Genomic DNA, 24148 nt, shown 5'->3' on the forward strand with positions numbered 1-24148 from the left:
ACTCAGGTGGGTGCACCCACCTGTCCTACCCACCTGAGAGCCAAAACTTGGGATTTTGACCGGGTTCGGACCTCGGCGCGAACCCCACCCCAAGCATACGATGTAGCATACGTATATACCTTAAAATACGGATATAATACCTGTTTTATCCGTACATAGCCTTATGGTAGGTGCGCGTACACGGTTTGGGCACTCCCGTCTCTTCTGGCACTAGCTCGGACTTGTCGGGCCAGCCGGTGTTTAAGGTCACCCATGCCATCATAGCCCATAAGGAACCTGCTTTAATTTCCTCTGGCTTGGTTCCTGCATGGTTAAACCGGTTCAACCGCTTAATCAGATCGGGTTTAAGAAGCGGGGTATTACAGTTACCCTCTAACTTAAGGTATGCCTTCTTAGGAGAAGATCAAACTCTACCAGTTATTATCGCCTCAGATTTAACTTCAATTCAAGAGGAAGAGTTGATCAAAGATTTAAAAGAAAACAAGGAAGCCTTAGGTTGGACCATGGCAGACATTATAGGAATTTGCCCCTCAATCGTTCAACATCATATTCACCTCATAGACGATTAAAAACCTTCTAGAGAACCACAAAGAAGGGTTAATCCTATGATGCATGAAGCTATCAAGAAAGAGATCCTAAAGTGCTTGGATCATGGTATCGTCTACCCTATTTCTGATATCGAATGGGTAAGTCCAGTGCACGTGGTGCCAAAGAAGTCAGGGGTCACAGTAGTCCAAAATACTGAAAATAAGTTGATCCCTACCCGTGTCCAAACAGGATGGCGTGTGTGCATTGACTACAGGAAGTTAAATGCGGTAACTTGCAAAGACCACTTTCCTTTGCCTCTCATTGATCAAATGTTAGAGCGGTTAGCCGGACATGAGTATTATTGTTTCCTTGATGGTTATTCCATGCTATAACCAGATTCCCATTGCCTTAGATAACCAACACAAGACCACCTTTGCATGCACCTATGGAACCTTTGCTTATCGGTGTATGCTTTTTGGGCTTTGTAATGCCCCTGTCACGTTCCAAAGATGCATGATGAGCATTTTCTCTGATATGACGGAGATTTTTTATAAGTATTTATGGATGATTTTTCTATTCATGGCTCTTCATTTTCTAATATTTTGCATCATCTTTCTTTAGTACTCAAACGATGCAAAGCGACTAATTTAGTCCTCAATTGGGAGAAATTTTATTTCATGGTCACACAGGGCATAGTGTTGGGTCATCTCATTTCCAAATAACGGATCAAGGTCGATAGAGCTAAGGTAGACTTAATTTCTAATTTACCACCTCCCAAGTCAGTTAGGGACGTTCGTTCCTTCTTAGGTCATGCAGGGTTCTATCGTCGGTTCATCAAGAACTTCAGTCACATGGTTAGACCTCTCACCAATCTTTTGGCTAAAGAGCAACCCTTCGAATTTTCTAGTGAATGCCTCATGTGCTTTGAGTAATTAAAGAAGGTGTTGACTACAACCCCCATTATTCAAGCTCCCTTATGGACTGAGCCCTTTGAATTAATGTGTGATGCATCTGGTTTTGCTGTAGGGGCAGTCTTAGGGCAGAGAGTTGATAAACTTCCTCGTGTTATCTATTATGCCAGTAGAACTCTCAATGATGCACAGCTGAACTACACCACAACTGAAAAAGAATTTTTTGCTTTTGTATTTGCATTAGAAAAGTTTCGTGCATATCTGATAGGTTCTCATGTAATTATTTACACTGACTATGTAGCTATCAGATACCTTATTCAGAAAAAGGATGCCAAAGCACGTCTTATCAGATGGGTTTTGCTTTTGCAGGAATTTGACTTATAAATTAATGATAAGAAAGGCAGTGAAAATTTGGTTGCAGACCATTTATCCCGGTTACCCAATTCTTTGACTGTGAATACTCCAATTAATGAGTATTTTCTTGATGAGCAACTCTTTGCAGCATCTAGTGAACCCTGGTTTGTAGATATTGTAAATTTTTTAGTTACAAACAAGACTCCGGATCATTGGTCTTCCCAAGAGAAGTACCGTTTTCACTCACAGGTTAAGTATTTCTTTTGGGATGATCCTTACTTTTTTTAAATCATGCCCTGACCAAATTATCCAGAGATGTATCCCTGATCATGAGCACCATTCTATTCTTTCCTTTTGCCATGATCAGGCTTGTGGCGGCCATTTTGGGCCTACTAAGACTGCAGCCAAGGTATTGCAATGTGGATTTTATTGGTCCAATCTCTTTAAAGACGCCTTTGCTTATTGTAAGGCTTGTCCTTCTTGTCAGTCTTTAGGAAAAATCAGTAGAAGGAACATGATGCCTCTCAACCTAATCCTCGTGGTTGAGGTTTTTGATGTTTGAGGAATAGATTTTATGGGCCCTTTCCCTAAGTCAAGTGGATATGAATATATTTTGTTGGCTGTGGACTATGTGTCCAAATGAACTGAGGCTCGTGCTTGTAAGACCAATGACTATAAGGTGGTTATTCAATTATTAAGGGAAAACAGTTTTTCCCGATTTGGTACCCCTCGAGCTATCACTAGTGATAGGGGAAAGTACTTTTGTAATAAGCCTTTTGAGGCCTTAGTGAAGAAGTATGGGATTACCCACAAGTTGGCTACCCCATACCACCCCCAAACCAGTGGTCAAGTAGAAGTGTCCAATAGACAAATCAAGCAAATTCTAGAGAAGACAGTTAACCCAAATCGAAAGGATTGGTCTAATCGTCTGTTGGATGCTTTGTGGGCATATAGGACTGCTTACAAGACCATACTTGGTCAATCCCCATATTGTTTGGTATACGGGAAAGCCTGCCACCTTCCTGTTGAGTTAGAACATCGTGCCTTTTGGCCAATTAAGAAATTTAATTTTGATTTGTCTACCGTAGGAGCTCATAGAGATCTCCAACTATCTGAGTTGGAAGAATTGCGAAATGATACCTATGATAGTGCAAAAATTTTCAAGAAAAAGACTAAAGCTTTTCATGATAGGCACCTTGTTAGAAAATTTTTTATGCTTGGTGATAAAGTTTTGTTGTACAATTCTAGATTGCATATCTTTCCAGGAAAACTTCGTTCTCGGTGGGAAGGTCCTTACCTTGTGCAAACAGTATTCCCCCATGGTGCCGTAGAGGTTATGAATCCATCCACTCGAGAAATTTTTAAAGTTAATGGACACCGTTTGAAGCCATTTATTAAGTTGCCTTCAATGCATGATGCAGAGGTCATGATTCTCCATGAGCCTCTTTATGATGATATTTGATTCTATTTGATAATTTCCCCTCCTTTGTCCTTCTTGTTCTATTGTCTTATCATTTTCTTTTCTTTTTTCTGTATTGAGGACATTGCATAATTTAAGTATGGGGGAGGGAACTTGAGGTTACTTTTAAGAGTTTTCTGGTGCTTTATACACACCCTAAAAAAAAAGGAAATTGAGATCTAGGACCCATCTTGGTACTATAATCCATATTGGGAGGATGGTAATGAATATATGTCTTGAAGTGGGATTTCACTTAAATGATTTAGAGATACTTGTCTTAAGGTGTAGGACCATTTGTTAGTTGGTGTCCTTGTTCTTAGGTTAGGAGTTGACACCATATTCTTGGCATGGTATAAAAATATATGATATGGATATGCAAATAAAGTGAAAATTGATCAAAAAGTATAAAGTAAGTATAGAATTTCTAGGAGCTAAACAGAATACTGCGCCTCATGAAGCGAGGTATTTTGATCGAACCTCTTAGGAAGGAACACTTCCGAAAAGAACTTAGCATCACTGTCTTTGATGGAATATGCATAAAGCGAAGCTACTTAGTAACTTGGGTTTCTAGTGTTTGCTCCACCATGTTATTCATGCCAAATGTAGTGGAGTAGAATGAGTTCTCTACTTAAAAAAAAAAAAAAAAAAGAGATACCATTATGCCTTGTTGTTTATGATTGGTTAACGCTCCAAAACCCTAGTTCGTGGTCCCTACCTTGCAATGTGGTTTGCCTTGAAATTGGTCGTGCTTTAGAATATACAAGGGTCGTCCTTATTTGAGATGTGTGATTGTTTCTAAATCTATATGGAGTATTAAAGTTCAAGTGTGGGGGTTCCTCGGTTAATGTGTTCTAATTGAAAGAGGGTGTGTGTTTTGTAGTTATTGGAAAAATTAAATGGTAATTTTTCAAGTTAATTTAAATTTTGGGTGTATATTCACTGCAAACACCCACGAGACACAACTTGTCCACTAGTGGTGACCTAGGGGTTTAAAGGTTTGTTGCACATGCTAAGTGCAATCGTGATTCTTACGAAAGTGAGTTAGGCTTTTTCTTTCATTTCTTTATTTATTTATCTTGCTCGAGGACGAGCAAAATTCTAAGTCTGGGGGAATTTGATGAGCACAATAATGTGTGAAATCTTAAAGATATAAGTGTACATTTTGCCCCACTTTGGATAGTACTATTTTTATTTTTTCTTGTTTTTTTTTTAGTTTCCAAGTCTACAAGAGAAAGTGCTTAAAGTGAATCAATAACCAATCCAAAGGTGGGACCCACTCATTGGTACCACATTCTCTCTCCTACAAAATCCTGAAGATTATTCTCTCTCCTTGCCACCTCACAATATCTTAAAGATGTTATGCAGATATTCCTTTTTGATTTAATCAATATTACAAGATATTGGTTAATATTGCAAGGAAGGAATATAATTTGTTAATTTTGGAAACGGATTCTCTCTTTCCTCACACAATATCTCAGAGAATGAGGATTTTTACTAAGATTTTATTTTATTTATTTTCTTAAATAAGGTTTGTAGAAGGAAGGAGGTAAGAAAAAAACCCTATAAAAGCCCCTTCCCCCCCCCCTCCTATTTATTTATTCTCCTTAGTTTACTTTCTAGTCCCTCTCTCACTCTCTTTAGTTTTAGTTCTTATTTATTTTTGCTTTAATCACTTTTGTAATAGTTTTTTTTTGTCAATTAATGCAAGTACTCTTTTATTCTTATTCAGCCTTATATGTTTATGATCTATGCAATTGAATTGTAATTTTTAAAGTTATAGTTATAGGCTTAGATCTAGGTGACAAGATCACGAGTTGTGGAGCATATTTTTTTTTTCAAGTCAGTTTTTTTTTTAAGATTTGTTTTCTCTGGTACTAGAAATTTCAGATTTAGTTTATTCCAGATATGGTTTTTAGTACTGGTAGTATCTCAAATCATCCAAGCTTTCAAGTTCAAGCATTGAAGTTCAAGTAAGTAGGCTCCCTCAGTAGTCTTCTCTCCCCCCTCTCATTCCCTCTTTTGACTATCCTTTATTTCTTAATTTAGGATTTTAATTTCAGTCGTTACATTATTGTTATCCCATTCCCCCAAGGTTCATGGCTAGTGTATGTGTTGGCTTTGCCCCTCCTAGCCATAGAACCATCAATTTATTGCTTTTATTTTAATTGTCTCCCTTTCCCTAAAGCCAAGTAGAGTAACCCTTGTAAGAGTGACTCTCTGGTCAAGTAGGGAAGCTCATATTATGATGCATCCCTCGAGCTAAGTAGAGAAACCTACTTATGAGTCTCTCTCTAGCTTTCTCCCCTTTCCTTTCCTTTATTTTTATTTCAGTATTTTTTTTCCTTTATTTATTTTTATTGCGTGGGTTGTTTATTTTGACTTATTTATTTATTTAATTTTAATTGTCTGTCTTGTGTCTTTAAATTCTTAGATGACGAATGGTTATGACGTTATTTTAGATACATATGTTTAGGACGGTAGTTAGAATTAGATCACAACCATTAATATGTTCACTTTCGCATTATTAAAAGAAAAAAAAAATAAAGTGGCTGCTCTCCCTAAGTTCGACCCGTGGCTACACTGATCCATACGCTTACGGTTACATTTAAAATCTCAAACAATCACCAACAGGTCACAGCTTCCATAGGGCTTGAACTGTAATGCCAAAACCCAGTTAATAGTGGATCTTTAACACAAGATCTACATATGAATATCTAATAATAAGCAGCTTGCATAAAATAAAAAATGAGATAGCTGATGTAGATAAGTTCTTGGGCTTAAAGTACAGCTGCAAGAATTACAAAGCAAATAAAAACTAGAACTGAGGTCTAATTTAGACAAGGTTCATGGTTTATTGAGCTAACAACTTTGGATGAATTGCCTAGCTCATGGGAGCAAGTACAATAGATGAAATTTAGCACAACAAAACCACTTGCCTATGAAGAAACAGAGATATGAGAACAATCCAAGAAGACAACTTCACCGATTCTTTTACTTATTGAAAAGCTTACTATATCTTCTCCACTCTTGTTTGTACAGATATTGTACCCCTGTCTTGATTTTAATCCAATTTATTTTAAAACCTGTGCTACTTTTTTTAATACACTTTGCTAGTCTGGCTATAAGCATTAAAGTTACATAGACGCTTGATTCTGAGCCCTTTTTTTTTTTCTTGAACTTAATGCTTGATCTTATAGTCTCTTTCGTGCAAATGGGATAATGTGTAATGAGATGGAGAGAGGGAGAGTAATGGCAACATGGAATTGAACTATAGATGGGAGTGAGGGGCAATAGCCATTAGTTCTTGGTAGTACAAAATAAAATAAACTTAATGCTTTGCTCTTTTACATTCTCTATTCCCATGTTTTATCAGCACTAAGACCTCCATATAATCATTTTCTCTTCTCTTATGTCTATTTTGCAGATAAAAGATGTCATCGAGCAGTAACTAGAGATACACTATGCCATCGACAAAAAAAACACACATTTCAACAGTTGAAGGAAGAGTTGCAAAGGTTGATGGAAGGGATCAGTGATGTGAAGAAGATAATGGTTATGATGGGTCATATTGTAATAGTCATGCTTGTTGTTATTCTTGTATATTTGAGTGGAACTTATTAAGTTAACTTATCAAGGAGAAGTTAATGTATTTGATCCCTGCTATTAATGAAATTGTTATTGTTTTGCAAGATTGGCAGTAGCACCACAAAAAAATGCACATCTGAATTTAAAACTCATTTCAACATCCAATACAGGGAACCACAAACATCATCATTAATATAAGTTTAATTCCATCACACACAAGAGGTGCCATATAAGTTAGAAGAAAACACATCATCATGAAAACCACAAAAACCAACTCCCAAACCACAACATTAGAAGTCCCTTTTTTGTTAAATCAATACAAAGTGTTCTTCCTACCAAAAAAAAAAAAAAAAAAAAAATACAGAGAGTTCTTAACATTCAAGTAATGCTCCAACCAATTTTCAGATCTAATAACTCTAAGGTTGACTATCATCATCGAACACTCTTTTGCTGCCTTCTTGGAATTCCTTGGCTTTTTTTTTTTCCTCTTGCATTGACTTAGGTGATAAAAGTTGAACCTTGAGATCTAATGGTACTTTGAGAGCACTCAGTTGTAATTCATTAGATGGCAGATTGTAGATCATCGGAGCTCCATTCTCAAAGCTTTTGAGCTCACCTTGTAGGTTGTCACAGGTTTGAAACAAAAAGTTTGGAGCCCTAAGTTAGCGATTTGGGTGTTTATTGAATGAAGGTGTAACTTACTATTTTACCTTTCTTCAAATGTAGTTTGACCATTTATCAAAGTTTAACGGGCTGACATTATCAAATAATAGATCCTACTAACGGAATGAATTACTCTTATAAATTTAGTAAAATAGAAATAATATGTGTAATTTTTGACCCTCACATGTTATATATATATATATATATTTTTAACGTGATACATGTAATTTTCTCAACAAAGTAAAACAATATTTTCTTATTACTAACCGAAGGTAAATAATGCAAATTCATCTCAACTCCGATGAGTCGACAGTTTATTGGACTCACTCTGGTAATTAACAAAGTGATAGTTTAGTGTACCTAAATATAAGTCAAAGCATCCTCGATTGGCGAGACAATAAATATTTCGGCGACGACTCAATCGTAAACAACTAAAACATAGACAAATGAGAAACTTTATATGCTGTCCTTTTGACACTCGTCAATCAATAAAGTCACTGTCCAAAGGACCGAAACATTCCAACGGTTCTTTCTCTCTCTATATGTACATGTTACATATATATATATTTAGGGAAAATGGTATCGTTTATCTCTCTCTCTCTAAAACACTGCCACTTGTCATTTCCTTATTTTACAATATCTTATAGTCTTCTATAGGGATCAAGCCCAAGACTCAAAAAGTCAAAAAGTTAAACCAAATGGACGACTCAGATCGATCCATGAGGTATCCATTTTCACAATAAGAAAGCATTAATTAACGGACATTGATACCTATATTTTATTAATGGCAAGATCCACCATTGTTTGGGATTTGGTCCTTCCTTGTGTGACCCTTTCGCTAGGCAGTGAGATGATTCTCTACAAGCTGCCACGTGTTCATAAGAGCTTTCATAGATTCCTCCAAGTGACTGATAGTGGAACAGATCACGTGGAAGCGTGTGATTTGATGACATAGTTGGATATTTATACTAATAAATAATAATTTGGGAAAAAATAATAAGAGCTTTTCTAGCCTTCCAATTTCCACCAGCTCATATGTATCTATCCGCCCTTCATAGTTTACATATTTGTGAAGGCGTGGGTGAACCGGTAATCACCGTTATTAATAGAATCCAATCATGGTTTAGCCGGTAACAAAAGTTCTCATTTCTGTCGTCGCCAAGGCCATCTGACGGCGTTCCTCGCTTTCGTCGGAGTTGTGGGCCGTACATATCACCACCGGATGATCAAGGTAAGGTAAGGTAAGGTAAGGTAAGAGAGAGAGAGAGAGGCGGGGCTTTCGTTTGTTGTCCTTTGCCACCGAGGAAGGTCATTTGAGTTTTCTCCGTCTCCCAGTTATTATTTCTCGACCCCTTCGAGAAAAGAAAGAGGAAATAGAGAGAGGAAGAAAACCTAAGTTTTCTCTTTTTGATCTTTGTCGTTTCTTTCAATCTCTCAAATACTATTATTCTGTTCTCGTTGAATCGGCGATCCGAGAGGCTCTGATTGCCCTTCTTATCGGAGTGAATCGGAATTTTGCTCTGATTCAATATGTTGATGGGGATTCTTCGAAGAAATGCTAATCCGGCGGAACGATAGCTCCGATCTTGTAGTTGAGGATAGTATCGAAGGCGAGAAGCGATGGATGTTGATTCGTCTATGGCGTCTGAGACCGATCAAGGTCCTGGACAGAACCCCGAATCACCGGTGGGCGGAGCGATCTCGTCTATGGACAAACACGGAGAGCTGTCGCTCGATGCAGCAGAGCAATCGGCCGCTTCAGTGTCTCCACAATCACAGACACAACCGCAATCGCCTCAGGTGCAGCAACAGCAGCAGTCGACACAGCTACAGCCGCAACAGCCTCAGGTGCAGGCAGCTTCGGTAGCAGGACCGAGGCCTGCTCCAACTTATGCGGTCGTTAATGCGGTAATTGAGAAGAAAGAGGATGGGCCGGGGTCTAGGTGTGGTCACACGTTGACCGCGGTTGCTGCAGTTGGGGAGGAAGGAACGTCTGGTTACATCGGGCCTCGGCTTATTCTGTTTGGTGGTGCCACTGCTCTTGAAGGCAATCCTGCGGCGTCTGGACCTCCTTCGTCTGCGGGAAGTGCTGGCATCCGTATGTCTTTTGACCCAACATTTCATTTCTTGATTGATTTTCTGTTCCGAATTTTGGCTGTACTGTAGTCTTCATGTTGATGCAAAAGAACCCTAATGTAGGCGCAGGCTCACAGCTTTGGTCTAATTTAACTTGCAAGTATCAGCGTACGAAACATATGAAATGTGAATTGGAAGGGCTTGCTTCTGTCATTGGTTGCTATAATTCCTTGGCATATTTTGAAAGAGATAGGGGGGCAAACTAAAGACAGACAAAGGGGTTAACTTTTCTTGAATGAAGCTTTGCCTTTTGGGGTTCTTGCTGGGTATTATTCTGTGTTTCGTCCCCTTTATGAGTAGTACTGTTATTGAACTGCAGGTCTAGCTGGTGCCACTGCGGACGTGCACTGCTATGATGTATTGTCAAATAAATGGTCCCGGTAAGTTCATTAACAAAGGTCATAGTCTTAGTAGGTAGTGAGTATCCCTGAGTCCATGCTTTTGTACATCCTTTTTAGCCTTCCTTAAATTTCAAAATGTTGATATGCTCCTTATTTGCAGGCTTACACCTCTTGGAGAACAACCATCACCAAGAGCAGCACATGTGGCGACTGCCGTCGGTACTATGGTGGTTATTCAGGTATCACAGGGCTAAATATGTGCTAGTATATACATGTTGGTTAACTCAGTTGCAAAATTAACTCATTTTTGTTATACTTGGTTTGGCTCAGGGGGGAATTGGTCCAGCTGGTCTGTCTGCAGAGGATCTCCATGTTTTGGACCTTACACAACAACGACCTCGATGGCACAGGTTAGGTTCCTACCCTGTAGTTCTGATTACCTGTCTTTTATTACTGGCTTTAAGAGTTTTTCTCTTTCTGTAGGGTGGTTGTCCAAGGTCCTGGCCCAGGCCCACGTTATGGACATGTAATGGCTCTTGTTGGGCAAAGATTCCTCCTAGCAATTGGTGGAAATGATGGTACTCAACCTTCTCTCTTAGCATGGGTTTTTCGCATGTGGTTTACACTGAATAGATGTCCATGTTTTGAGGATTAGGTCGATATATAGATTTAAAATTTTGGTTTATGTTCCCAGGAAAGCGACCTTTAGCTGATGTTTGGGCCCTGGACACAGCTGCTAAGCCTTATGAGTGGCGGAAATTGGAGCCAGAAGGTGAAGGTCCGCCTCCATGCATGTGAGTTTCTTTGCTCCTCTGAGGTTGATCCTGATACAATCTAAATCCATTGTGGTGCATTCTCAATTTTTTTTTTATGTGCTGTTCTATTTGTTTGTTTGAGCCTGACCAAATATGTGTATAAAAAAGTTATTGAACATTCAACATTGATATGTTGTGCAAGGGAACAAGTTCATATGGTTTTGTTGTACCAATTGTCGTGTGGAAGTTTTCATCTTAGAGGTTTTAGGTTTAAAAGGTTGTGTGTTTTAGTTTCATCTTTTGTGTACATTTCACGCGTATTTTGTCTTGTACGATCTTTTTTTTTTGGGGGGGGGGGTTTGTTGGATCTTGAAAAATGTGCATGAAATAGCACAAAAATGGACTCTATGCGCCTTCAGTTACCCTTGACATGAAACTTGTGCTCCTTGCAACTCCAATATTTGGTTCTGCGTGATACTTTTAAGCTCTTGTTTCTTGTTTTAGACTTTAATGTGGGTCTTTTTGAATTTACTGATTCTGCATATGTACATGGCAATGTAATGATAAATGACTTGAGTGTTTTTATTCTTTGGTTTATATTTGCATATATTATCAATACAAATATTGCTGATAAAAAAATGTAAAGAAGAAAAAGCAAAAAACCTAACCGTTCAGTTGAGCATACTCAAACCTTAATGATTGGGCTTTGCCCCTCTACTTGGCGGACTACTCACTATTCCAAAGTTCCAAACCATCAATTTGATGGTGCGCTAAGTGAGTTGGCCTGTAGCCCGGATTTGTCAGTCCAATTGACCCGAATCATTTCATTCATTCATTGATTGCCTCAATTTTTAATGGTCATCAGTAGCTCACAAAGTTCATTAGTTGGACAAGTAATCCTTTCATTTATTGTTCTTTTATCATGATACATACGAGATCTCCTCTATCTAATGCACAGCTGAGGGCGATGGACTTTAACTTGATCGCTGTGTAGAGAGGTGACACCTAGTAGGATAACCTAATTGAAAGTTGTCTGCTGAAATAATGAAATTTTCTACCAATGGATAAATCTGAGGAGCCTGAGGTTTTGATAGCAATTGGCATATGATGATTAAACTGAAATAGGAAGAATTTAAAACAAAATTCTTAAGCCTAATTAATACTTGGCTACTAAGTAAGGAGCTGGCTAACCATGGACGGGTTTTTTTCTTTTGAATGATGGGGTGTGCGGAAAGGTATTTTTGGTGAGTGATGGGGTGTGAAGTATCTCTCGGTTCACAGTATGTGGACAAAACTACCTTTTCTTAGGGCCGTTTTTTGATTAAGTATGCCATGTGGGTGGATATCTCCTGGTTTTTGAATCCATTTTGGTTTGAAGATGAACTTTATGAAATTAAGTGATGTCATATTAGGCCGAAAAACGAAAACCAAGCCACGAGTTCTTCCATTACGGCTACTCCAAAATATTTCACTTCACCAACTCCCATTACTGGAGATGGAAGCAGCTTTCCTTAATGCCTTGCCCCTCTTGCTCCAGTCAGGAGCTCAACCCTGGGAGTGAGAGATATTGAATGAGCTGGCAGGCGATAGTAGATTCAACCTTTATAGGCGACCAACGGCTTTTGCCCCTCGCCCTCCCTTTACGTCAATGGGAGGCTTCTATGGCATGCTATCCTACTTTTCACAAAGCAACTCGAGGCATCACATATGATCTTTCATCTGGGTGGGATTCTCATAGAAACAGAAGCTTCGATCCCTAGGCTAGGAGATGCTTTCTTGCTTGGAAGAACTAGGCTTAGAGCCAATAGAAGTAAAGTAGTTGTCCCTGGATTCCTCAAATGTCATTGCGTGGAACTGTTTATATGCTCCCCAAATCGGATTCATGGCTAAAGGAATGCTTGCTGGCTAGCACTTTACTTTAGACGTCAATCTCACTCTTTTCTTTCTTTCACAGTGCTAGGCAGCAAATCATCTCAGGTGCTCCAGTAGTTCCCCACTGGGCCTCCATGATATTGGTCAGATTGAGTAGCTTGTGGGTGCTGGAACATAAATATAAGTTTATGTTTTTAAGGCTGATATAATTTGGATCTGATCTAAAAGTCTTAATGGTTCAGATTTAATAGGAATTAGTAAAATATGAAGAGATCTAAAAGTTTTTAGGGCTTATGTTTGGTAAGTTGATAGGGTGAAGTGGAGGGAAGTGATGGAACAAGGGAGAGGTTGGAGTCAAGGTATGGGAGACATTATGGGAGGAAGGTGAGGTAGAGAAACATGAATTGAGTTTTGAGAGAGAGAGAGAGAGAGAAGCCACAAAACAAATCAAACCAATCCATTAACAAAACTCAATCATTTGGGGAGGGGGGTTTCAATGTATTTATAGAAAGCAAAAGACTAATCTAATAAGGACTTTGGCAAAAAGACATGATGTAGATCGCAGGAGCAAGGCCAAAACCATTCCAGATGGGTTGTGAGATTCAACTACTGTGAGAGACTGCCTGGTCAGGTGTGGTCTGGTTCTTGGGACATATTTCTATTTTGGTGCAATTCTAGTTCTCTACTTTAGCCATCGAACTAGACCAAGAATGGACTAAAATGTGTTATTTTGAGTGTCCAACGGGTTGTATGGTCCATGGGCTTATATTTTTGGGTTTACTACTTTTGTGATGGGTCAATTCTATAAGCCCAAATATTGGGGATTTAAGACCTATACAGGATTAGTAGTTATTTTATGTTTCTTAGTCATTATGAATATTAGGTTTCTATAATTTGAGTATTCTAGAAGTCTAGTTATGTCCTTTGTTTCTTTCTTAGTGAGCAAGTTACTATTTTGTTAGGAAGTTTGTGTCTTAAGTCAATAGGTTTCTAATTTTAGTTTGTTTCTTATTTTAGTTTCTTACCATGTATTGAGTTCTTAACCTATACTATATAAAAAGGAATTGCTGTAACACAAAGACATGGATTGATTAATGAATTGTTTGTGAGCTATGCTTACTACTTGACTTGCGAAAGGTTTGTTCATCAACTGAGAGAGCTGAGGGTGAGAGACCCAGGTTGAGATAGCCATTCCCCTACCCCCTTTCTTCTACAATCGATTCTCACCCTCTTCCCTTTCTTTCTTTTTCTATTCTCATCCTCTCCCCTTCTTGACCTGTGGTCTTCCCTCCCTCCTCTTCACCCTAGCCTCAGAGGAAGGGCAGACAAGTGCATCAGGCTCCCCTCCTCTAATGAAACCTTCTCTTCCGCTTCCGCCTAGTCTTTCATTCGAAGCCCCTCCCTGGTTCTTCCGTGGCACAAGGTGGTTTGGTTTAAAGGGCACATCCCCCGCCATAGCTTTACTCTTTGGCGCTGCCTGTCAAATTGCCTGCCCACTCAATCCTCTCATCCATCGTCATATCCCAGCCAACCCTGCCTGCTATTTCTGCCCCTGCCCCTTGGGTATAGAAGACATTCCTCACCTCTTCTTCTCTTGTCCCCTTTCTTCCCTCATCTGGAAAACTGTCCTGTCCAAATGCTGGCCGACCAGAAGATCCATTCTCCCTTTTGACAGAGAGTGGAACTAGATTGATATGACATTCTCTGGGTCCTCTATTTATGATTCCATAGGCAAATTAGCATTTGCCGCCACTGTTAACCACCTCTTAATGGAACGTAACATTCGTAGATGGACTTCCAAATCCCATTCTCCGGATAAGATTTGGAAGGCTATTTACTTTGATGTCACGTCTAAAGCTTCATTCCTTCAGACCCGCCCCGGTCCCCTCCACCCCAAGAAATTCTCACATCATTGCTTCATGGAACCTGCAGGTTGACTTCATCCCCCCCACTTGATGGCTTCTTGGATTCCGGCACCTTGGCTCTCCCTTTGCTCCCCCCTCTTCCCTTGTATATTCTTCTTCTCTTGGTAATGAATTGTTTATTCATAAAAAAAAAAAAGTCAGAGTGAAGCACTCTAAGATTTCTGATTAGAACACACACAAAGGCTATCGATTCAAGTTACAGGGTTTTCCTGGGAAGAATTTCGAGTGCGTAACTTCCAGGTCAGATCTATGGTTGCTGCAGGATTTTGAGGGTTTGTTGAGGACCTTAGGAGGACCACTCTATCCAAATTTTTGGATCATCCGACGCTTCTAGCTCAAGTTCTTGAAGATTCACCAAAGGTTTCATTTTTCTTACAACCAGCATAAGTCTCAATCTGGCTGGAAGAACTTCCTCAATTTTTGATAGTTTGTTCCCCCATATGGGATCTCCATTCCATCCAAATTTCTGCCTCAACGGAGCCCTATTTGGTGGGATGCAATTTATGCAAGTTTCGACCCAAATCTAAGTCTATTTTCAGATCTGTTCTTACTGTTGAATTTGATCTGTTCTAAGTCTTGTTCGAGTTTGTGATGGATCCTACTGGGACTTATTACCTTGGTAATTAGTATGAAATCAAGACAACTAGCTTATCTTCCCTGCTTACGATTTTAACAATGTTACTTAACTAACTTGCTAACCACAACCTTAACAATAAACTAGAGTATTTTAAACCCAACAATCCTAATCGATGTTGACAAAATGACCCACTAATAGCTAGATTGACCCCTGATTTAAATAAGCAGAAATTAAAACTTTGGCCCTTGGAACTGAGGAAACTCCAATTTGTCCCTGTACAAAGTCAGGTGTATTTATCTGTGGAGAAAATTCTATCCATCTTTTTGGCATCTCAGGTCGCTCCTGCGTTACTCCATTAGGGCTATTACTGTGTTGGGGTGTTCTCTTAGAAAGGGGAAGAGAGGCAAGTTGGAAGAGGAGACATGTTTCATTGAAAGGGAGAATAAAATTTCTTTGGAGTGCTCTTGCTAATCTGCCAAATTATTCTATGTCCCCATTTAGAATGCTTGTATTTCTGGGAAGACTATTGAGAAAATGCTGTTGATTTTCTTTGTAGGATGAATCGATGATAAGAAGAAAGGCCATCTGGGGAATTGGAAAATGGCAATAAGGTGGTTTGTTGGGGCTGAACCACTGAAGAGTTTGAATTTGAAGCATGCTTTATTTGGAAATGGGTTTGCAGTTTAGTAGGGATCAATGAGTCTTAAGGAATATTACGGGAGGAAATAGGCATCTACACTTAATTATGACTTCTTATGATACTAGTACTTGGAAGCTGTTGATGAAATCTTAAAGAAATTCATTTTTATATATCTAGAACTTTTATTATGGGATACATTTTATTGGAAGTTAGTGAATATTTTTAAGAAATTAATCGTGGAATGTATTTATTCTGATCATGTTTTGGGTTGGGACTTTTAGTTATTTTGTGTTCGTTCTCTTGCAAAATATGTGCTTAGTGGTCCCTTTTTTTTGGCGACATCTATTTCTTTATTACAGTTCTGTTTGTAGATAATACCTATCATGGTTTGGTCTTTCTCTTGCCAGAAATTTGAGGGGTGAATTCTGTTGCATATGATGTTAGTGTTTTTTGGGACTAGTTTATGTGCACATTTTTGTGTACCTTTTATGCTTCTGTCCTCACTGTTGGTGGTGTATTTCTTTTCCATCTGATTATAGTGAAGATTTTTTTTTTTTTTTTGCGGGGGTGGGGGTGGTGGTGGTGGTGGTGGTGAATAGAGAAGGATATTTTTAGTATGAGACTAGATGGCATACTGGGCAAGGCCACGAGGTGATCGAGTCCAATGGTTGTAGAACAGAGGAAGGTCGACAAGTGTAAGATATTGGAAACATAATCTTACAATATTTACTAGACCTTGTCATTGGTGGTGTCTGTTTCACATTGAGATGGATGCCTACCAGTAAGCTGGTGTATGGAGGTACAGGATTTTTTGAATCACTTGAAATTGTGGTTGTTGGGGTTGCGGATTGCAGTTGGTTTTTTCTTACGCTCTTTGCATTATATCTTTTTTTGGTGGATGAAGCATGTGTCTCAAATTAAAACTTTTTAACTAAGGGTTATGACAACAAATTTCCAAAATCAGAACCCCTTAGTTAATGAAATTTACTTTTGCGTTGGGGTGGTGGTGGTTCTCATTGGTGTTGGATTAGTGTGAATGGGCTGTTATCATTCTTGCGAATGAGTTATACCAAGGTATGTGGACAGGTTGCTTGAAGTGGATAACTGAAATATATGTTGGAAATGCATGAAGACATTGTGGATATTGGTTTCTTTTTGGTTCTTAGAGATTGTGTAACACAATCTAGTGGGGGATTGGTTTGAAAGGGAACATAATTTTTTGATTGGTGGTAGTAGTAGTATTATTTTGTTATTTAGAAGATGCATTTGCAGGTTAAGTTTTTCATGGATGAGAGGATAGGGATGACAGAACTGGGAGGGATGGAAACCTTTTGGGATGAAGGGGTATCCATTAGAGGGAACTTACTGTGGTGCATACTTTCATGCTATGGTTATGAATAAGAAAGTGTTATTGGTATTGCAAAGTATTTTCTATATGGTGGTAGAACTTTTATGTGTGGACTTGCTGAATGAGAATACACTAATACAGGGCATGCTCCTTCCTGAAATGAAATTTTAAATTTAATTTGGTGGTTGGTCTCCAAGGGATCTTAGGATTTCGCAAAAATGCACTTGGGCCCTATGATTTCTCTACAACAACAACATCCAAAACCTTATCCCAACTTAATGGGGATGGTTACATGGAGATTCCAAGCAAGGACGAGCGCGAGGATCCATGCAAAATGATTTGACGGGTTATTGGGCCCAATGATTTCTCTGGCACAGATTTTTAGTGGGAGATTCTTGTGTTGGCTTGTGTTAAACATGGACCAACACTTACATGGAGATGGCAGTCAGCAAGGGAAATAATAGAAAAGAAAACTGAAAGGAAATAAGTAAGTGGATAAAGAGGTCACGAGGGAAAAAAGAGGTTTTCATGCCTGCTTTGTCACTGCTGCAAGTCAGGGACTAGAAAACTTGGCTGTTGCCTCTTATCTATGTTCAAACCAAAACTGCAGCTGCAAACCACTAATTCTCTTTTCTTTAATTGCAAAACTGCAATTGCAAGTATCTACAAGATACATGTGGGAAGTTATGTCTTACTCTTTCTGCATTGTCTTTCCGAACTTTGAATTAATCAACCCCAGAAACCTGAACGGGTCTGGAGTTGTGCCCTCCACATATTATTTTAGCTCTTCCATTTCTTGTAAGTTCTTATATTTTCATTTACCGACTTATGCTTTATATTGTGAATTACATAATCCTATATTGTATATATTTACAGTATGCCCTGACTTTAGGTAACCATTATTTTTGTATATTTAAATATTATAAATGATGAGAAGTTTCACAATTCATGAAGTAAGTGATGTCATGGTTCAAGATTCCTGTTTAAAGCCCTGTCGAAATCTCACTGTAATGTACCACCGAATTTCGCTAAAATGCACCACCTAAATCTTACGGGAATTTGGTACATTTTGATGGCCCAAAGGTCAAAATTTGTCCTGAAATTTCAGGGAATGCTTATTTAGCCATGATGACACATGTTTGAGTCAGTAGATTGGGAAAAAAAAAAAGAAGAAAAGAACCTCAAAGTGGTAGTTTTCCTTCAGACCCTAGGTTGCTAGTGTACATCATGGCAATAATAAAGACAGGGAATCTCCACTGTGGGTAAAGATAAACTTGGTCCTTATCTTTTTTTGAAAGCAAGTATTCTATTTGGTCATTTCTATCTTAAGATGCTGGCAGTATTTATTTTTAACTCTATTTTTGGTTTATTGTAGGATAACTCAATTATTTTCATTTGTGTAAATAGAGAGATGTAAAGAGTCCCCCCCCAACAACCCAACAAACCCCCCCCCCCCAAAAAAAAAAAAAAAAAAAAGAGGAAAAACTACCTTTGCTGCATTAGACAACCTTCATAGATACTTGATTGCTCAAATTTTGTAAATTATATTTGAATAAATTTTTTTTTTGGGTGAATAAGAAATTCATTAACAAGGAGGGGAAAAAAAGGGGGGGGGGATATACAACACTTAGGAGAAAGAAGAAAAGAAAAAAAGGGGGGATGTTATTGTCCAGAGTGGGAAGGGGGGGGGGAGAGTATGGCTTGGGGGAGGCCCCAAGAGGAGACTATATGAGAGTTTTTGGGGGACTAGGAAACAGGGGAGAGAGGCATGAGAGCAAGTTTGGAGGTGACCTCGAAGTATATGGCATTCCAAATCTTGTCAAAAGATCTAGAGTTGGAAGTCCATCCATGGAGGTTGCGCTTCATCCAAATGTGGCTAATGGCAGCTCCAAAAGCGAGTTTTCTGGCAGTGTCACAGATGGTCTTGCTAGCAAAGGTCATGTCTATCAAATCCATTCTCGAGAAAGGGGGGGAGGGGGTTTTACTGGAAGGCCAGCAAAGAGTGAGGACCTTTTTCAGGACCAAAGGGGAGAAAGGGCATTCGAAGAAAAATGATTGGTATTTTCCAATCCATTCCAGCAGAGGCAACAAGAGGGGGTGGGAATGTGGCGGTGGATGAGGAAAGCTTGGGTTGGGAGATAGTTAGATAGGCCTATCCAAACGGTGAAACTGTGACGAGGGATATGGAATTTTAACCAGATAATTTTGTGCCAGAGGCAATGAGTTCCGTTGCCAAGCAGAGGAGGAGATGAATCCGGAGGGTGGGCCAAAAGTGGAGGAGAGGATTAGGGGGGTTGGCCTGTGCCAAGAGTTTGCAGAAATGATGGACACGTGAGAATCTTTTGGGATGCCGGACGAGTAGACCGCCCTTGGGCCGAACAGGAGAAGGAGAATACCTGAGGGGTGCCAATTGTCAAGCCTAAGGGAAGTGGAGAGGCCATTGCCAATCTTGTAGCGGATGGATTGGATAGCAAGGGGTCTAGCGAGGAGGATTTTCCTCCACACCTAGAGGCATCTTTGGGGGAGGGACACCGTCCATAGGGAGTCCTTGCCAAGGAGGGAAGAGTAGACCCACGAGACCTAGATGCCTTTGCTCTTCGAGGCAATCTTCCAGATGAGTTTAAGGATACCTGCCGAGTTGGCATCTTTGATCCTTCTAAGGCCAAGCCCTCCCTCAGCTTTAGGGAGGCAGGCAGAGGGCCAATCGATGGGGTGGAGGAATTTAGAAGACTCTTTGCCCCTTAAGAGGAAATAGTAGAAGAGGGATTCAATGGCCTTGATGGTGGCCCTGGGGAGGGCGAAGACGCCAGATTAATAAATGTAGGAAGATTGGAGGACAGATCTGACGAGCTCCAATTGACCAGCATAGGAGAGGAGCTTGCCTTTCCAAAGTTGGAGCCTTTTGCGAATGTTGTCGAGCATGGGGGTGCAATGATGAGCAGTCAGCCTTGAGGAGATGAGAAAATGGCCCAAGTATTTGACAAGCAAGATACCAAGGGAGAAACCAGTGAGGTCAAGGAGCTTGGAGTCCTTAGGGACACCGGAGAGGAATTATATTTGAACTTACTCCACACCAAAGCCCCAAACCCAACAGAAATAAAAAAGGAAAATTTAACTGAACTTCAAATTGGTTCTAGATACTATGAGAATGATTTTAATGGATGCTTGCTTCTTTGGTTGTATTCATTTTTGTGAATTTGTAGTTATTGTTGATCTGCATTGACCTAATGTTTTTGGTATCCTAAGATTCTTTGAAAGTTTAATATTCTGCTTCAATTGGGGTTTGACTTCTCCGTTGTATGCTTGAATAGGTATGCCACAGCAAGTGCACGTTCTGATGGTCTTCTTCTGCTTTGTGGGGGGAGAGATGCAAACAGTGTGGTGAGCTGGAATGACTCTCTTGAACAATGTTTTGTTTACAGAATCCCCTGCCTCTTTTGGCATTTTGTGACACTAAAGTTCATTAGGTTGACAATAGTATAATTTTTAGTAATCTTGTTTTGTTACTTCAACAAAAAAATTGGCATTTTGGGTACATGTGAGATAAACGGGACCTAATTGCATTGCCTTAATTGAACAAAACATTAAACAACTATATTTCTTGCTGGTCGTAGTAAGAAGTGTCAATGAGATCTTCATTGCTTTATCTGATATAAAAAGCCACTATTCTGGTCTCTATATGCCTCTTTTCTGAGCCCTGAGGGACCAACTAAATATTTATAAATGTTTTGTTTGTTCATTTTCATTTATTTATTTATTTTTTACCTGTTGGGTTAGAAATCGGGGCATATCTGAGGTCAGCATAAATACACAAATGTCTAGTTGTGTTTTGACATGAAGCCTTATTACTGGGCCAATATTGTTGGGTGAGGAAAGCAATATTGAATTAATTAATTTTTTTCTCCTTCCTCTCCTTCCAGTCAATGCCTTTCTAGTCGGTGTTTATTTAAGGTCTTCGCTTCTTGTACTGGTTTTTGAGCATCTCTCCACCGTGATTAATAACCATTTGATTTTTATGTTCTTGTAGCCACTTGCAAGTGCATATGGTCTAGCCAAACATCGGGATGGTCGTTGGGAATGGGCAATTGCTCCTGGTGTCTCACCATCTCCTAGATATCAACATGCCGCTGTGAGTTTCTAGTATTGTCACTAAACCTTTCATAATAAGCGTTCCTGTGTAGATGCCTTTTTGTGCTAGATCTTTGTAGATATATTTTTTTTTAATGTTCGTATTTACCCTTTCTAGGTTTTTGTTAATGCACGGCTTCATGTATCTGGAGGGGCCCTTGGCGGTGGTCGTATGGTGGAAGATTCCTCAAGTGTGGCAGGTACTATTTTAACTCAGCTGATTTGAGAGAAATATTTGAGAAATACTTATCTGTTGCATATAATGGAGAAACTTTTGATCTTATGTGTTGACATAGAAAAAGTGCGTCATTCTGAACATAGCTAACAGCATGGTCATGGGATGGCAAAGTGGAAGAACTTTGAGGTTATTGTAGTTGCTGTTGTCATCCGTGGACTATGCCCCATTGGCTCTAATGTTACTCCACCTGCCAGGCTCCTTCAAATTAATATTCATACTTTTTTTGCTATTAATAGAGTACTGTGGGATGGAAATGATAAATAGTGTCTAATGGTTGGAGTAGTTGTTGAAGAACAAGTACTGAATCAGTTATCTTATAGAAGTGCTCCCCAACCTTCCCCCCTGGGTAGGGGATTTGCTAAACATATTTCATCAGGTATTGGAAACTTTATAACTATTAGGCCTTACTACAGAGAGATATTCAAGTGAATCAAATTCCTACTAAAGGGCAGATCACCATCCAAGGTAGTCTTGCCAATATTTTTTTGGTGAGATGATGGTCATATTTTCATGAGCACTCATACAGTACTATTTTTGTGAGCCGGTTCTCTAGATTCTTTAAATATCCTTCTATTTGTGGTCCCTCCTGATACTGAGAACACTGCAAATGTGACAATGCTCCATGGAATGCACCCAAAAGTTTCAAATGGAATGATGCTTGGCCAATTTCGATGACTTTATGAGCAATGAATATTTAGTTTCTGCTAGGAAGGGATGCAACCAAATTATCCAGTATTTGGAACTTCTAGCCAAGCTTAGAGGACATAATGAGCAATTAACAATACATTTAAGCCAGGATGGGATGTGACAAAAGGATCCTGTCTTTTGTTTTTGAGATGTAATAGCAGCATTATGCGATGTCCAACACATTATCTTGATGGGTTTGTAGGAATCTAACGGATTAGGTTCAGAAACTCATTCGAAAACCAGAATTGCAGTGAAGCAAAAAAGACCGGACTTAGAAGAAATTCAATAAGTGACAATCAACAACTCAGATGGGAATGGAATTTTGGTTGAATGCGCACTTTAATAGTCTAGAATAACTCGTCAAAAACTGATTGAAATCAGATGGTCTGATATTGAGTTATGGACTAATCCTATTGAGTTTAGGGTTGCAGCGGAACAGTGAAATCAGAAGCTTAAGTGGTACAGGACAGGTTTGGGAAATCTAAGACAAGTGTAACGATTAAGTGAATTTGGATTTGGGAAGGTCTACTAACACGAAACTCAGAGCATACATGCAGAAAACAGATCTAACAGCAGCCATAAATGATTAGATTTTCCAATACAGGTGCAGAAAATTCATTCTTGGATTAATGGAAATTTAGTATATGGTACATGGTAGGTCAGTACCTTCCTTCACTTCCCGTGAGTTGGAGTGCGGTGATCAAATGCTAAATTAGTACGAAACTTCAAAGAACATGTCCTCAGTGCCTCCTTATTGTTAATTGGTGGGCCTAGTGTTTGAGGTTATAATTTAAGCCAAAAGTGGGAAAATTGGGACTGGTAGAAAGTAACAGGGGAGAGCCGGAGAGGGAGAGAGGGTGGTAGCGTATGAGAGAAGAATTAGAAGAGAAAGGGGCTTGGCTTCACATAACTTGGATTTATTCCAAGGTTTACAGGGAGCCACTCATTTCACTCCAAAGTTTGCAGGGAATCACTCATGCTTCAAAGAATGGGAAGATCTCACAAGTTCCAACATCTTTCCTTGTTTTCCCTCTCATGGCTCATCGAGACCGAAAGGATGTGATGGTGGCAAAACATGGTCGGGCTGGAAACCTGAAGATGCTGTCGACAAAAGATGACCCACCACCTAAACCAGCACCATGTCCAATTGAAGATGAAGATCCACCATGCCCACCACCATATTCAAATGAACCGGTGCTCTCGAAGGATGGTCCACTAGCATATAAACCATACACTGGATACCCAACATGTGATGCTAATCCGACACTCTTGAAGCCAGTATCACCATGATGTGCTGGACTAGGGCTCGGGTCTATGAATTTTGGTGCACGCCAATGCCTAGATCCTTTACTCTCCCCCAAATTCATGGCTTCCATTGTGCCAGACAAGCTCTATATATTCCATGCCCATGCCAGTCCCAATCCCAATCCCAATCCCAATCCCAATCCCAATCCCAATCCCAATCCCAGTCCTAATCCCTAGCTGCCTCCTCGTCTAGTTTGAACTGCTAGGGTGGACCTCCAGTGTAGCCTTTCTGAGCACCTGAATCTTGATCCTCATAATGCATGGTATGGGTGAACTGATTCCACCCTGTGAATCTCTGTGGTTCTGGATGTGGCCTTGGGTCCTGATGCATATGGTCCTCCTTGAGTAGGTCAGCTTATATGTCATCGTCACCACCACCACCACAACCACCACCACCATCACCACCACCACCATCATCATCATCATCATCACTGGGTCACCACCACCATTATGGCCTTGGGTTGGGTCAGGTGTTTGAGTTGCGGTGAGGAACGCGACCACTGCTGTTCTTCACCATCTCCAATATGAGCGTGGGGCTCAAATGGATAGGGGGACTGTGAGTGAACTTTGCCCTTTGTCGCTATATAGTCCTCAACATTAGCACCCATCTGTGAAACATTCTGGTTGTTGGGCTGACCCCCAACCTCATTTGACAATGGTTCACCTGGATCTTTGACCCACTTATAAAGGGGATCA

General features: G+C 39.7%; 1 protein-coding gene across 3 annotated transcripts in view; it reads left to right on the top strand.

The window, feature by feature from the left end:
• Window positions 1-8575: 8575 nt before the first annotated feature.
• The window catches only part of LOC122057678 (serine/threonine-protein phosphatase BSL3-like), a 36954-nt gene continuing 21381 nt past the window's right edge, over window positions 8576-24148 (top strand). Inside the window, exons 1-9 of one of the 3 annotated variants that reach the window (XM_042619876.1) lie at window positions 8576-9598; window positions 9956-10016; window positions 10138-10216; window positions 10308-10387; window positions 10461-10555; window positions 10672-10771; window positions 20406-20475; window positions 21122-21223; window positions 21341-21422. In XM_042619876.1, the coding sequence (XP_042475810.1) occupies window positions 9121-9598; window positions 9956-10016; window positions 10138-10216; window positions 10308-10387; window positions 10461-10555; window positions 10672-10771; window positions 20406-20475; window positions 21122-21223; window positions 21341-21422 (1147 nt within the window). In that variant the 5' untranslated portion in view covers window positions 8576-9120. The remainder of the gene's footprint in view (window positions 9599-9955; window positions 10017-10137; window positions 10217-10307; window positions 10388-10460; window positions 10556-10671; window positions 10772-20405; window positions 20476-21121; window positions 21224-21340; window positions 21423-24148) is intronic. The other 2 variants (XM_042619874.1, XM_042619875.1) reach the window with 2 other exon arrangements.

The sequence above is a fragment of the Macadamia integrifolia genome, chromosome 12, assembly GCF_013358625.1.
Source record: "Macadamia integrifolia cultivar HAES 741 chromosome 12, SCU_Mint_v3, whole genome shotgun sequence".
NCBI classification, from domain to species: Eukaryota; Viridiplantae; Streptophyta; class Magnoliopsida; order Proteales; family Proteaceae; genus Macadamia; species Macadamia integrifolia.